Source organism: Leptidea sinapis, chromosome 3, assembly GCF_905404315.1.
Source record: "Leptidea sinapis chromosome 3, ilLepSina1.1, whole genome shotgun sequence".
NCBI lineage: Eukaryota > Metazoa > Arthropoda > Insecta > Lepidoptera > Pieridae > Leptidea > Leptidea sinapis.
This window is the reverse complement of record NC_066267.1, coordinates 16,109,638-16,126,334: the sequence shown is the minus strand read 5'-3', so window position 1 is coordinate 16,126,334 and position 16,697 is coordinate 16,109,638. Positions and strand designations below refer to the sequence as shown.

Sequence of the window (16,697 nt, the reverse complement as noted above, 5' to 3'; positions counted from 1 at the left end):
TTACTACTTAAAACTGTACTCTTTTTGTACATCTCTACTGTAATTAAATGTAACATTGAATTGACATATGATATAGAAATTAATAAAACAATAAAGGACACAATTGAATGGCTTACTGAAAATAACCTGACTGTAAATATAAAAAAACAATGTATATGCAGTATTATAATAAGATTGGGAAAGGAAAAGATATTAATGTTAATTATCATAATGAGAATATTAAAGAAGCACAACTTGTCAATTTTCTTGGTATTACTTTAGACAACAACTTGTCCTTCAAGTCACATGTTGACAAAATTAGCAAAAAAATTAACCAACATGTATTTGTCCTCAAACGCGTATCAAAAACAATAGGTGGAGAAACAGCGCTAATGGCATATCATGCATTTGTGGTTTCAGCTTTAAGATATGGATTGGTCATATGGGGCAACTCGGTGAGCATAGGGCATTTATTTATTGGACAGAAGAAGTGTATCAGGGCGGTTTGTGGAGCCGGCCCCCTAGATTCTTGTCGACCGCTATTTAAAAAATTGAAAATTCTATCGCTGCCATGCCTATACATTTATGAGATAAGCTTATCTGTTCAAAAACATATGTTTGATTTCTATACAAAAAAAAGCCAGAAGGTTTTAAGCACAAGGTATCCAAATAAACGCATAATGCCCTTCTGTAGAACTGCATGTTGTAGTAGAAATTGTTTCAGCATGTCTGTGAAAATATATAATAAATTGCCCAATGAATTGAAAGATTTACCGTTCAAAGTTTTTAAAAGAAGACTGCATCAGTGGTTAACAAATAAGTGCTCCTATAGTTTAAATGAATTTTTCAATACAGAATGAATTAGTCTATTTGATAATAATATATGTAAATTAATATACTTTTATGACATTGAATTTGTTAATATTATACATAGGTACTAAATGAATTATTAAGTTATTTACGTCTCATATTATAATATCTTAAAATGTCATTTTATAAATATTTTTGAGATCATTGTGAAATCCGACATGTTTCGGTATAACAGTACGAGTAGTGTTTAGACAATTTTGTAACATATTTTGTATATCAATTGACGAAACATATTGGATTATCCATTATATTGTTAACATCTTAAGTACAATGTTTCCTAGAAATAAAATTTCATTTCATTTCATGAAAGTAACTAAAGTAAACGAGACAGGATTGGTCTCCGCTGCGTTGCAACTAGATACAACATCTTAGTCGCAAAGTGCGGCAACTAATAATATGCACAAGTGGGCGAACCTACTTGAGACAGTCTCGAACAATGTGACGTTGACGCGTCACATGTTCTGTCAAACGTTGCTAATAATTGAAACTAAAATGTCGGGTTGCGTAGTACGACTTTGTAAAAATAATAATACTAGAAAATATAACAAAGACACTGCGATCACATATCATCAGAAAGTATTTTGTATTTTATTAATTTCTATATACTGTTATTTACTGCTACGGAACCCTTCATGGGCGAGTCCGACTCGCAGTTGGCCGCTTTTTATTAGTACTATTACTAAGTGGAGGGGCCGACTTTATTTGTAACTTACAGAGAAGGTTTCATAGTACCTATCAATATCCCAATACACAATTATTTACACGAGACTTTTTACTGTGTACCATTTCTACTATATTATTCGTTAATGCACTCAACTCCAATTGTATAACATAAGAATTATATGCGCAGGTTTGCACAAAAATGAGAAAACAATGAATAGTCGTATCACATTTATTTCTGGTATTCTACATCGGCCTGTTTCACAAAAAACATTTAGCCTCGCACAGCTACATTGCAGGAACTTTCTGATAATACGTCTTTAATCTATATCTCTAATATGTCTTTCTTTACTATCCATGAGCTGAGACGCATTTTCGTTTACCTCCTCAATTTATAAAATACTTAAATAAGAATGACAGGTAGCTAATTCAAACGTAATACTAGTTTTCTTCAAAAAGAAGGCTGTAGTATTACTATTTTGGCCAGACTATTCATTCCAGTTGTAAGGAAAATCAACTGATAAGCTTAAATATATCTTCACAGTTACAGACATTAATAAAAAAAAAGTAAAAAAGGAAGTAGCAGAGCCTCTGAAGCAATTTTGCAACACCATAGAACCTTTTTTATTGATAAAGATGAATAATTTTAAACATTTTAAATAAAAAATAAAAAATATAAATAAGCGAGTTTCATAACCACCAATAATAACCAAATGTAAATCGGCAGTACCACTGTAGTATTTGAATGCATTTCTGTCAAGATTTCTTAATTTTATGTTTTTTTATAAAATTATGTAACACATATTTCCATACAAAACATAGGAATATGACTATGAAAATTTTGCATGTAATTATCAATAATAGTATTGTTACTATAAATTGTATTTCGTAATACTCCATCCAGGACATATTGGCTGCCGGTGATCGAAGATGTTTCGCTCCACCGTGACGTAACACATACTCCGTCCACCAAACTGCTCGATCCAGGGCTTTTTGAGGCTCGTCACTAAGCAAACTACGAAGTCTTACAATATTTTCCTGGTAGCTGGAAGTAAAAATAAAAAAATTAACTCTTTTTGGTTGGGGCTTGCTTTTTAATGGAAAAGGAGGGCAAACGAGCATACGGGTCACCTGGTGTTAAGTAATCACCGCCGCCCACATCCTCTTGCAACACCAGAGGAATCACAAAAGCGTTGCCAGCCTTTAAGGAAGGTGTACGCACTTTTTTGATGGTACCTATGTCGAATCGTCCCGGAAACACCGCACAAGGAAGATCATTCCACAGCTTTGTAGTACGTTGAAGAAAGATCCTTGAAATCCACACTGTGTAGGACCGCCACACATCCTGATAGTGAGGATGATATCCTAACTTGTGGCGTGTCGTGCGAACAAAAAATAGATTCTCAGCCATACAGTGCGTACACCCGATACTAAGTGAAATACCCTGCGCAATTAATTGCTGTAAGGGATTCTTCAACAAGTTGAGTAGTAATTGTTACTACACTACTGCTAGGCAGCAGAAAAAAACAGCCTTGGTAGGTAGGTATATTGAAGCAGCTTCCCACTGGATCATATTATCCTGCCCTGCCTATTTCAGCGTCACATTACACATTGGTGCCCAGAGACGCGGAGAATGTACAAATTACTATCTACGTGCCTCAATAGGGCTACTATACACCCAAGTTCTGGGAGCCTTTTCGTTCAACGTATCAGCCTCTTTTTGGTCAATCCGAAGCATCTTTAGTATATTAATCCGAAGGATTTGATTTAGAATAATGATTTGTACAATATAAGGACAGACAAGACAAACGATAGTAAGTAACAATGTTAATTTTAACATGATAACCTGACGCAATCTTTAGAAAAGTTTTGACTATTTTGACGAAAGGTCAAGTAAGACATGTTATTCTTATAAAAGTGTTAAGAGATGTTTTAGAGGTATCGCTAAAAATAATTTGATTGAGTTGTTATCGAATGTCGTGCAACTAGAAGACGACACATGCGAAAATATTGTTATTTCATCTTATTTCTTACCTCTTATCCATCATCACTTTGTCAATTGTTGTTTTAAGTTGCGTTTCGGTCAATGTGTCCATTTCAAGACGAATACCAATTCTGTGATGAGCGTATTTTTCCACATTATACCATTGATCACCGTGCATTGGCATACCAATAAGCGGTACTCCAGCGTTAATTGCTTCTTCTGTTGATTGAAGACCTCCTTGTGTTATGAAGAGTTTTATGTTCGGGTGATCTGTTATTTAAGTAAATTATAATAGTAATTTTGAGAAAACATTTTCTTATTAATTAAATCTATAAATGTGATTTTGTATGTAAATAAATACAATTATCAAAAAACTTATTTTTTGCAAGACTTACAATTCGTTGATGTAAATTTGAAACAATATTTCAGACATTTTATAATAATTACTTAGTAATTAATCTTCTTTTACTTCTTATATATAAAATGAAAATTGTCTTTGTTTGAGGCTCTATCACGCCTAAAACACTGATCGTATCGACATGAAACTATATTTATCCTAAATGGTTTATGGCTCCTTATTGTTTATTTGTATTTGTAATAAGATGAACAAAATTTAATTTATTTTCATTTAAAATTCGCTAGTATTAATACATATTAATTTAAAAATTCATTCATACAATTCTCAATTATTTTTCTTGTTTCAACTAATAAAGTTATTTCAGTCACTTCGAAATAAAAGTTAGGAGCTAACTAATAGTTAATACGTAAGTATCCATCCCTACACTATAAATTCTATTTCTGTTAATAAAAATGTGTTCCAGGAAAATTCCTTGCTTTGAATAATACCTAATATCATAAACATCGTAACAAAATATTATTATTAATCTAAAATTTTAAAAATATTATTTTAATGTGAATTAAACATTCTGGTACGTACGCGTAGACAGATTCTAAATATCGTGTGATTTCCAATTACTAAAGTAATACTCACATAAGAGATCTGACTGTGGAAACCATTTAGATATTTTCACATTTTTAGGCTTGCCAGGTAATTCATCTTTCTCCCATTTCCATAAAACGTCATATTGCAATTGTGAAAATACTCGTATAAATATTTGAAGAATTTCTTGAGGTAACCTGGACGATGGGGCATTTGAACCTAAGCTCATATATATTACTCCTTTCTTTGATGAATCCAAATAAGATTTGAGGTCCTGAAATAGTAATAAACGGGATTGGTAAAACTTATAAAATATACTAGTTACTATACTAAAGTTATTTGTAGTAGAAATAAGCTCATTACAACATAATTTTTATAATAAATTAAAATATAATATCAACCACTAAGTGGCGAAATATAAAAAGGCTAAAAAGCATTGCAAAAATGTATTATAGAATGTTAACAACGATCTATAAACATTTAGCTATATTAGATAAAACGTTCAAGAAATGCCAATTTAATCAACTTTATTGTTACTGGGACGTACCTGGGGTAGTTCTTTTAGAGTAGTTTTGTGTATTCCCCATATCGAAATAACATTCATAGGTAAGGGTTGATTATCGGTCCATATTGGATGGATGTTCAGAAATAACATGTCAACATTGTTTTTCAATACATTATAACTAGGCAAATCAACTCCTAGAATGCTCTCAAACATTTCCAGTTCTTTAAATTCTGAGCTGTCATACATACTTTTCATTTTCAGGTGTTTATACAGTTCATCTATCTTCTCCCAAAAAGATAAATTATACAATCTTTGATGCATTATTGTTGGGTATAAAAATGGGTGTGTTGGTGAACCTACAATTTCTGCACTTCCCAGCATCATTCCAAATGAGCTTACTTGTATAACAGGAACTTTATATAGATGCGAGAATATTAAAGTCGGTCTGACGCAAGCCTCAATTAATAGCAAATCAAAACTGATATTTTTATCATTCAATATACTTTGAACATCAGATGATTTTGTTTGATCTGCAAAGATACCACTTAGCTGTTCAAATAAATGTATAATTTGATCAAAGACTAAATCTTTTCTTCCAAAATCAGCGGTTTCTACGAAATCCTCTTTCATTTTGTAAGATATATCATGTACATCTATTTCTGTTAAATTTTCTGGTCCTTTTCCTTTTTCAAATGTTGGGTTGGGTGTTATAACTGTAACTTGATGACCACGTCGTACCAATTCTTGTGTCAGAGGTCGAAAAATTACTTGGTGGCTAATCGAAGGCCCAGGAAAAACTGCCAATATTCTTGCCCCATTTGTTGCTTTTACAAGTGTATATAATATTATAACGTAAATATTATACATAATGCATTCGTTGTTACTGCTGTTCCAGTAAACTGAGTGACGTTTTTCTATAAAAGATGAATAATATATATTACAATTATTATTAAGATTAACTGGTAATTAAAGCTATCAGTCATTTTAAAATACTTATAACATCACGATAAATATTATAATGAACAACGCATTGTTACATTGTTAAAACAATTAAGAACAACATGATAAGTAAGCAATTAGTAATAATTTTTTGTATAATTAAACGTTTTATGCATCACAGTTCATCAGTTTAGTCTTCCATTTTTGTGACCGAATTCCACCTTCGCGCCACACACCAGAAATATGGATACTTATTAATCTCCACCATCTGGAGTGTGAGTGATCAGTGATGAAAACATGGGTGTTTTAATGCCTAATTATGTACAGTTACTTAAACTTGTACTTTATCTACACAATAATCATAACAGGTGTATTTCATAATATTGTTTTGGGTCTTAAAGTATTGGTATCAACCAAAAGAATATTGTAAAGTGGCAAAAGTCATATTCTGATCATAGATAATTTAAAAGTCTAGATAGAGTTTCTTGCTGTGACACAACCGATGAAAAAAGGCCACGAATATTAGTTTAGTGTGCGTGACAAACTAACTTGCGATTTGTATGAAACTTTGTGGTTGTGTGCGTGAATTGCTCAAAATAGAGGTTAGTTCTAATTTCAGACGTTTTCACAGCCCTCAGATTCTGATTCATACACATTGAACTGTGGAGGCAGGGTGGACTGACTTCTCCAATCCTATTTAATCTGTATGTCGACGCACTGATCGAGGAACCGAGTTCAGTCCATGTCGGATGTCATATTGGCGGATTTAATTCCAGTAACATAAATTAAGCGGATGACATGGTGCTCGTTAGTGCCTTGATGAAGGGTCTTAGAGGACTGGTCATCTATCAAAAAAATTGCTGGCATAGAGAGAGAAAGGCGAAGTTTAACTGTAAAATCTTATATGATTATAAGAAGATAATATAAGCAATGCAGTTAAAATCTTATACAATGCTTCTATTTACCTCATATTATCAGTCTTTTCAATTCAAGCAATCTCTGGGTTAATAATTATAATTGTAAAGCCATTAACAACTTAAGTGTTCAATTTAACAACGCATTTAGAATGTTTATGGACCTGCCGCGTTATTGTAGCGCTTCCTTAGTGTTAACACTGTATAGGGTAAATGATTTTTGGAACGAAGTTCCTTATAGGACGATGCGGAGGGGTACCCTAATCGGGAAAAAACGTCCGGAACGTAAGATTAATATTATTTATATATAAATAATTGACAAGTAACAATTATAGGCATTTGACACATTTCTGACAAATTACATTGATTGTTTATTTTATATATTCAGAGCATTGGTAACAAGGCCAAACTAAACCAATATGCAATAAATAAATTAATCATATTTAAATAGGCTTATATTTAAATCATATTTAAATAGGACGAGTAAAAAAAGAAGGACTCCGCGCCGTCGTATTAGCAAGTGAAACAGCGTAATGCTAGTGTGTGTGCGGTTACGGGGGATACCACACCAAAACCACTCGGTTTTTATGCAGTAAGTTGAAAAAATATTTTCCTATTAGAGACCGCATTAGTAAAAGTTCCAATATTGTTTTAAATATAGTGAAAAGTTATAACAATGTAATGAATAGACATTGGCTACTAAAATTAAAGTTTCATAAAATGTATTTCATGTGTGACTAGTCCTAGAATAAGATTTTACATTAAATTGGCTATATTATGTGGCATAAAATAAATGATATTATTATTATTATTACTACATCATATGCCTTCATGATGCGTTCAGGAGCCGTATCTTATAAACACAATCGATAATGGCGGTAATGAAAAGTCTTCTGACAGCTGTCATAGTTTTTTTTTTAATTCAGAGACAAACTAGAGAAGGCCCCAACTACCATATCGTTCGAAATCTTACTAGCAAATGGAACATTCAAATTTGTTTGCAAATTCACATTTCATTTTAAACCAAACGTTATCTCGACTGATATTAGAATAGAGGTCAAATAATTTTATCATATTAAGAAATAATAATGTGATTATTTAACAATAATAACATTTGTACAGATATGAAATTTGTTTTAACAATACAGTCTATTTAAAGTTGGTCATAATATAATAAAGAACCGCACGTGCTTGAACGCTCCATGGAGGGTCTTTTTTTTTATAGAATAGGACAAACGAGCGTACGGGTCACCTGGTGTTAAGTGATCACCGCCGTCCACATTCTCTTGCAACACCAGAGGAATCACAAGAGCGTTGCCGGCCTTTAAGGAAGGTGTAAGCGTCTATTTGAGTATATAAAATAATAGTACCTATTGTTATTTTTATGTGGACAATTATATATTAATATTTAATTCTCATCTTAAAAATACAAGAAAAAAATCTGCACAAACTTGATAATTATTGTAATTTGCACAAGTTTTGAACACAAATATAAACAATTAACTTTACGTACTTACTCTATTTCAGCGTACTGTAAAGTTAAATAAAAAGAAAAATAAAAAAAAAGTCCCCGGTGACAAACTAAACACATTACATCATAATATTATGTCGCGTGTGTTTGTGACGGAAGATACTAGTGGACTTAAGTATACATTACCGCGAAGACGTAGATTCAATTATCGTTTGAGGAACAAACCAGTCACAAGTTTTAATTGAGTAATCGTTTTCCTCCTCATCATCACGATACCACGGATAAGAAACTGGTTTGATGCAGTTTCTACTAAATAGCATTTAATAGGTATTTCAATTTTATAGACGTTATACAACAATAGAATAGCCTTCTATAATAAATTAGTTGACCCGACAGACGTTGTTCTGTACACAATAAATAAAATACTGTTTTTTATGTATTTGTCATATTTCATTACAATTTGATATGATTTAAAGTTATAACCCTCATTCTGGGAGTTGAACAAAGCATAATAGATTTACCAACGATACGTTACTCGAATGGTTAGCTCAGTTGGAAGAGTGCTCGAACGGAACGCGAGAGGTCGCGGGGTGGTGCATAAATTTCATTTGTGTAATATTTCATTACATAAAGAATGAATTAATTAAAAATGCTCCCTGTTCTTATATTAAAATTTTAAATAAATTCTCTCATAAAAATGTGTCCATACAAAACAATTATTGGAAAAAAATATATTTATGGCTCCCAAAGCGAAATGAAAATTATCGTATTTCTCAAGTTTGACTAAACTTACTCCATGAAGTAATCCCCATTAAAATCCGTTCATTAGTTTAGGAGTTCACTGGGAACAAAAATCAGGATACTAGATTTATTTATATATTATGATATCATTCATTGTTTATAAATCTACAGAAAGACAATAGAATACAGATAAAAATATATTTGTAATCCAATAAAACGTTTATTTTTGTTACGTTCAAATTGCATAATTACAAACCAATGACGTCCTATACTTAATATAAACAATTTACGTCAAACAAAGACGAATTATGGGACATAAATCCCCCCCCCCCCCCCCCAACAAAATATGGGAGCGGTCCGTAAAAAGATATTACCCCAGGAGGGTACCAGAGCCGGAGAATCCCTCCCCGAGCACTCTCGCTCGGGCTGCCCTTCGAATTCTAGGGTGGGCACAGAACCGCGCATGACCAAGGACAAACGAGGCAGTAACACCACGGCACCCCGCTCCACGCTCAACGTGGACTTTTGCAATATCAGGGGAATTCACTCCAATTTAAACGCCGTCCACCACCACCTTGAGATGGCGCAGCCGATCTTGTGTTTCCTTACGGAGACACAGATATCTCGACCTAACGATCATAGCGTCATATTTAACGTACCCCGGGTACAAAATTGAGCACAATTTTTTGCCTCATGCCGGGGTATGTGTGTACGTTAGGGAGGATATCTGCTGTCGCCGTTTCGGCAATTTTGAGGGTAGGGACCTGTCTACTCTCTGGCTCCGCGTAGATTTAGAGGACCGCGTCCGTATTTATGCGTGTGTCTACAGGTCCCATAGTGGTAACACAGAAACCGATCATCTCATGGGCTGCGTTCAAGCGGCAATTGACGACGTGCTTGCACAGATACCCTCCACTGAAATCGTAGTCTTGGGTGATTTCAACGGGCACAATGGCAAATGGCTTGGATCACGTACCACAGACTATGCAGGGCGATCTGTGCATGATTTTGCATTGGCGTATGGTCTGTCTCAATTGTCGCCAACGCGGCTCTCGGATGTGGATAGCCACATGCCGTCCTTATTAGATCTTCTGCTGACTACACATCCCGATGGTTACCAGGTCTTTGTCAACGCCCCTCTCGGAACGTCTGACCATTGCCTGGTCAGGAGTGTAGTGCCTATCCGACGCCAACGTCGCAGACTACCAGCGACCCGCCGCGTTCTGCACTACAAGTCAGCAGATTGGGATAGGATGCTTTCCTATTTTGCATCATAACCTTGGGGCAAGGTTTGTTTCCCTTCGGATGATCCTAGTGCCTGCGCCGCGCTGTTGCAGTAGCCGATGTGATACTGCAGGGCATGGAGATTTTTATACCAAGCTCTGTAGTACCGATCGGTGGCAGATCACAGCCCTGGTTCGATGCGTCAGTTAAAGCAGCATCTGACTGCAAAAAACAGGCGTACCGAACTTGGGTTGCGGCGCTGGGCACAAGGGATCCGAACTACAAAGTTCTTAAGAGGAAATATAACCGTGCCTCCAGATTTTTTAAGCGGCAAATCACCCGTGTGAATTCTAAGCACGTCGTCAAAATCGGCGAGTAGCTTTCCAGTTACCCGACCGGAACACGCAAGTTCTGGTCGTTGTAGAAAGCTGCTCTTGGTAACTTCTACCAGCCGTCCATGCCGCCGTTGTATATGAGGAATGACACCCTGGCCCATACGGCAAAAGAGAAAGCCGAGCTCCTGTGCGCTCTTTTCACCTCCAACTCGACTCTTGACGACAATGGAAAAACTCCGCCGACCATCCCGCGGTGTCGGAGCTCTATGAATACAGTTCAGACAGAAAACTGTTAGGCGAGCTCTGTTTTCGTTGGACGTCAGGAAGTCGAGCGGGCCGGATGGCATTTCTCCAATCATGCTTAGAACGTGGGCCCTTGAGTTGACGCCGGTGGTAACGCGTTTATTCCGGCACTCTTATTCCAAAGGCGTAGTCCCTGACACATGGAAGTGAGCCCTTGTCCATCCGATCCAAACCAAAAAGGAGACAGTTCGGATCCGGCGAACTACAGGCCTATTGCTATCACCTCCCTCCTCTCCAAAATCATGGAGAGCATAATTAGCCGCCAGCTTTTAGTATACCTAACACATAGATGGGCGGCGGCTATTGAAAGCAAGGGGGAAGGCCTGGCAGTTAGCCTGAATATAGCGAAGGCCTTTGATCGTGTATGGCACAAGGCACTCCTCTCAAAACTTCCATCATTTGGGCTTCCCGAGAGCTTGTGCAAGTGGACTTCCAGCTTCCTCACGGGGCGTAGCATACAGGTCGTTGTCGACGGATATTGCTCGAACCCGAAGCCCGTGAATGCTGGAGTGCCCCAAGGCTGTGTGCTATCTCCTACGCTGTTTCTTCTGCATATCAATGATATGTTGGACACCTCCAACATGTATTGCTATGCAGATGACAGCACTGGTGATGCCGTATACACGGGCCATGCAGGTCTCTCTCGGGAAATCGTCGACCAGTGCCGGGACAAACTTGTGTCTTCTATCGAGTCCTCTCTCGAGAAGGTCGCGGAATGGGGTAAATTGAACCTTGTCCAATTTAACCCCCAGAAGACTCAAGTTTGCGCGTTTACTTTAGTGGTAAAACCCCATTTGTCGTATCACCGCTCTTCGAGAACACTTCTCTTAAAGCCGCGCCTAGTATCGGAATACTGGGTCTCGAAATCTCGAGCGATTGCCAATTCCGTGGCCATCTGGAGGGCAAAGCCAAATTGACTTCGAAGAAGCTGGGTATCATCAATAGAGCACGGCAATACTTCAAGCCAGCCCACATTCTAGCGCTCTACAAAGCGCAGGTCCGGCCACACATGGAGTATTGCTGTCATCTCTGGTCTGGCGCACCCCAGTATCTGCTCGATTCATTTGACCGCGTGCAACGTAGAGCAGCTCAAATTGTCGGGGACTCAGTGCTCTGTGAACGATCTCTTGGCGTTGCGTAGAAACATCGCTTCATTGTGTGTCTTCTACCGCATTTATCACGGGGAGTGTTCCGAAGAGCTGTTTAACCTGATTCCTGCCGCCGAATTCCAACTTCGCACGTTGTGTGATTCCTTGTGATTCCTCTGGTGTTGCAAGAGAATGTGGGCGGCGGTGACCACTTAACACCAGGTGACCCGTACGCTCGTTTCTCCTCCTATTCAACAAAAAAAAATATTATTAGTCAATAGGCAGCAATGTAAACATTTTTTATTGGTCAATAGGTAGCAATGTAAACATTTTTTCAGTTTAAGCTGCGTATTTTGAATTTAGAGTCCGATTTGGACAGTGACCTCAGTGGAGTAGCAGTCAGGTATTATTTTTTTTAACCCTGCCGAAGAAGAGAATTGCTATTAGTTTTACTTTTGTCAGTCTGTCCCTATTTTCTGATGAAGATCTGTTCAGTCGTAGGTTTTTTACGTTGAAGGGGAAAGTTTGTAAGTTTATTTATTGGTTTGTGTGTATATTTGATACTTCTTAACGTTCTTAATGGATTTGCATATAAAAGTTAAGGTAACCTATAATGAGAGAAACAAACACTCAAATATAAAATTTTCATTTACCTCATTACCTCATTAGGTAAACTGCTTATTCAAAAGTTCCCGGAATCAAATTAAATTTGTTAAAATTTGTCTTTTAGTCTTAGACATCTTTTCCAGCTTATCTTTTTGGTAAATGTGTAGTGTAAACTGACATCAGTCTTTTATCTTTGTATGACAGCTTTTACCGAAATAAAAATATGGCTAAGTTTGACTTTTATGTGTGCGTCAATTTGATTAAATATATTGACATACGAAAATGATTTCGTCATACCTTTGAGCATGAATTTTTAAATGCTTAAATACTTTAGTGGTGAAATATAAATCAGCTTCGAGGAAATTATTAGAGCAAATAACACTCGACTTATTTGATTTCTTTAATTATATCTCTCTCTTTCTACCAACTAGCACTAACTCTCTTTCATTATCTCATGTACGTGTTCTTGTGTAAGCTGAAAAATATCAGCTTTTACAGATTTGCAGTGTAAAAAAAAAAGTTAAAAAAGTTTAATTTTCACTAGGTGGTATATATATACTTATATATATATATATATATATATATATATATATATATATGCTGCTCGTGTCCTTTCATCTGTCTCATTGAATTTGAAATTTAAGTATGTTTAATATTAAAAAACTTCTAATTAATTAATAACCTAAAAAATAAAAAGTACAAGGACAGTTATTTTCACAGCATCATGACGTACGGTATTTTACTGTGGGGTCATACTGCTGACATTGATATAGTGTTTGCTCTGCAACAGAGAGCTGTTCGTGCAATATTTTATTATAGACAGCCTCTCAAAGAAAAATTTAGAGAAATAAATATTATGACTGTTTATTGTCAATATATTTATAAAAAAATAATATGCGTTCACAAAAATCGTCACCTTTTTGCTCTTAACAGTGATTTTCATTATTATAATAATAGAAATAAGGGATTGCTTGTAACTAATTCTAGTAGGCTTCATAAGATACATAATAGCGTTAAGGGTAAATGAATACACTTTTACAATAAAGTCCAAGGCACTGTTCAGGCATTCTCTCTAAATAAATTTAAATGTCTTATTAAAAAATAGCTCAGTCGTAAATTCTAATACTCCACAGCTGTATATCTAAGTGATCGGACAGCCTGGGACTAGATTATGATTATTTTATAGCGATAACAATGACAGAACAATAGTGTACATTTCATTGAAAAGAGCGCAAAAAATAATGCTGGGAGAGTTTCTGGCACCGCTTCTTCTCTCTCAGAGCTCCATTTGTTTCCGAAGCGGTAGTAGTATCTAGTATTAAGAAATGTCATCAAAAAGAATTCGAAAAGTATTATTGAATGCCTTTTTTTTCGAGAGGAGGAAATACATTTAGGTATTCAAGGCCCCTGAAGCGGGGCCGATACGCCGGGCTCGGGTATAAACACCGACTAACAAACCTTCTCTTTGCTCATAGCCCTAGGTTTTTTCAGCGAAGCCGAGCGGAGGCCTTGTAGGCCGAAAATATAGCTCACAGGCGTGGGGCGTCTCGGAAGGAGGCTCGAACCTCGGACCGCCTGCTCACTAGGCTGGATGGAGAGAAGATCAGTAACGATCTAATATATCTGTTAGTCCAATGGACTCTAGGTTTGAAGAGACTTCACACCCGCCGGCGAGTGCGGTGATATATGTATGTGTGTTTGTAAATATGTGTATTCACACATATTTACAAACAAGTGTGTTACTATTTGTGTGTAGTGTTATTGTAGGTGTGTGATTTGTGATGTGAGTGTGAGTGATGTTAAACGATTACAGGACGAGGACTATCTCGTCGGGCTTCTAACAAAGTGTGTGAATTGTATTAGGTTGCGGCCGCTGGAAATCGTCAAAGTGATGAGTGGCAGTGGTTTGTTGTACATGGCCGCGCCTACGTCTACGAGGCGGTGTGAGGCCTTTTATGCCATTCTGATAAGTGGTGCAAGCAAGATTGCCCAACCCACTTTCTGACGAGAGAACTAGGGCACCACTAAAGCTCAATTTTATTGTATTATAGGTATTATTTTTCTTTGAATAATAGCAGATATAACCATTCAGATACTTGTTTTTGTACTAAATCAATAATAAATTGTAAGGTAAAATATCTTCTGCATTATTGGACTTACACTTTGCAATTACTTTTTCTAATTGACTACGTAGTCCTGGAGAATACGTCCTTGAATTAGAATAGAATTATAATAATAGATAATAATAATAGAATTTACAATTAGGACCCTTGCGTAATGGGGAATGCTCCAGCTGCCCCGCTGTAAGTGGAAAAACTATGCTGACTGAGAAAGACGCTCAAATCTCCCCCCTCCACATTCAGGGGGTTTAGATCTTATTTAAATGCCAGTCAACTCTATCTGGAGACGGTGAAGCTAATCCTGCTCTTTTTCACCAAGACACAGGTGGCCTCTCTGGCTGAAACATCTTACCTCTCCTACCTTAGGTATAAACTGTAACACTTCTTTACACCACGATCTGATGTGTGCGGTTACGTCAGGGAGGATGTCTGTTCTCTACGCCTGTGTATCCTTGAAGGACAGGACCTACCCATTATCTGGCAACGCATAGACAGCAACAACCATCGGCAAAACTACGCATGGTTGTATAGGTCACATAATGGTAACGCGGAGACTGATAGACTCCATGAGCATATCCAAATGGCTACAGATTCCATGATACCACACATGATTCTTGGCGATATCAATGCCCACAACGTCGATTGGCTGGGCCCACGTATCACTGATCATACACTACACGACCACTGAGATCTATTCATGACTTGACTTTAGGATATGGGCTGACACAATTAAATGGCTCAATAGCCATGTCTTGGATTCACGTCGGCATCAATATGCCGACGTGAATCCAAGACGTGGATCATGCACATTAACAGTCAGACCTTCTGAGGATCTCACATCCGTACGGCTACCTAATTACCGTTGACCCTTCTGTGGGATCGTCAGACCACTGCTTAATTCAGAGCACCGTACCGAACACGCGCCTAACAGGGTAATGCTTTTAAGGTTGCTACGTGTGGCTAGGTCAGTAGAGTGGAGCGATATGCAGTATTTATTTGCATCCTACCCGTGGAGGCAGGTTTGTTTTTTTCTGGACGATCCAGATGCCACTGCTGTCGCTGTTGCTGGTGTGGTACTGCAAGATACGGAACTCTTCATTCCATCCTCTTCAGTACCTATCGGTGGTAGGTCAAAACCTTGGTTTGACAGCTCCTACAAAATGGCCTCTTGCCGAAAGTAGGAGTGCTATGAGTCTTGGGTAAATGGAGTGGTATAGGTACAGGTACGGAAACCGTATTGGCAATCTAGGTATCTTCTCTAGGTATCTCAATAGAAAAATAATAAAATAGAATAGATTTCTCTAATAAACTAAACCAAGCAGTGGTGTGTAGCATCTTGGTCATCCAAATTCGTATTCGACGAGTACAGAGAGCCCATGAGCTCTTTTATGGTTATTCTTGGTAAAGCACCTCTTGTACACTTCACGGCAGACCTGTTTCACTGCGACCAATATTTTACATTAATTTACATAATATATTAACTCGGTAAATTTATTTACAAGAACAGGAGCATTTATTTCCTAATAACGATCTATTGCCGCAAATATGGCAGCTGTGCAATAATTTTGACAGACCTTTCACAAAGCTATGGTAATCTCAGGTGCCTAGGCAACTGAGATGGAATAATATGACTTACATAAATTAATATGATTTATAAAATAACAATTTGATTTTAAAAAACTCGTGCCAGATTTCAGTCTCGTGCCAGATTTTGGCGAGACAACACGTCCTGAGGATGCCTCGTGTAGAGGCGAAACACGTGTCGAATTGTTTTTAAAAACAAATATTGGCGGAATTAACACTGAAGAAAACTTAAATCATTTGTATTTTTTTAAGAGTAATAAGGGTAATAATAATTTATGGACAATAATTTAAAAAAAATATTCATGGGTCCAAATTTAATAGTCTTAAATTTGATTCATATTACACTGCCTTAGCATGGGTAATTTAAGGAATAATAATGTATATAATTACGAATTAAGAAGTTATGGTGTAGACAAATAAAGGAAACGATACAA

The 16,697-nt window shown here is 36.7% G+C and overlaps 1 protein-coding gene across 3 annotated transcripts; it reads right to left on the bottom strand.

Annotated features, from left to right (window-relative positions):
• Positions 1 to 1,725: 1,725 nt before the first annotated feature.
• Positions 1,726 to 8,445, bottom strand: LOC126978711 (UDP-glucosyltransferase 2-like). Of its 3 annotated transcripts, none has more exons than XM_050827737.1 (5): positions 8,309 to 8,445; positions 4,981 to 5,852; positions 4,485 to 4,707; positions 3,544 to 3,763; positions 1,726 to 2,554 (listed from the first exon to the last, which is right to left on the bottom strand). In XM_050827737.1, the coding sequence occupies exons 2-5, from the start codon at positions 5,803 to 5,805 to the stop codon at positions 2,266 to 2,268; spliced, it is 1,557 nt and encodes a 518-aa protein (XP_050683694.1). In that variant the 5' UTR covers positions 5,806 to 5,852; positions 8,309 to 8,445; the 3' UTR covers positions 1,726 to 2,265. The 3 variants fall into 3 exon arrangements, with proteins under 3 accessions (XP_050683694.1, XP_050683696.1, XP_050683705.1); XM_050827739.1 differs by having other exon boundaries at positions 8,305 to 8,435; XM_050827748.1 differs by lacking the exon at positions 1,726 to 2,554 and having other exon boundaries at positions 3,540 to 3,763.
• Positions 8,446 to 16,697: the final 8,252 nt, after the last annotated feature.

What these genes read in the sequence shown, in the direction of transcription:
- LOC126978711 (XM_050827737.1), bottom strand. Translation starts at nt 5,805, where the DNA reads ATGTATAATATTTACGTTATAATATTATATACACTTGTAAAAGCAACA. An exon ending in TCCACAGTCAGATCTCTTAT is followed by an intron (nt 3,764 to 4,484) that starts GTGAGTATTACT and finishes CTTAAATAACAG; the next exon opens with ATCACCCGAACATAAAACTC. An exon ending in AAAGTGATGATGGATAAGAG is followed by an intron (nt 2,555 to 3,543) that starts GTAAGAAATAAG and finishes TTTTACTTCCAG; the next exon opens with CTACCAGGAAAATATTGTAA.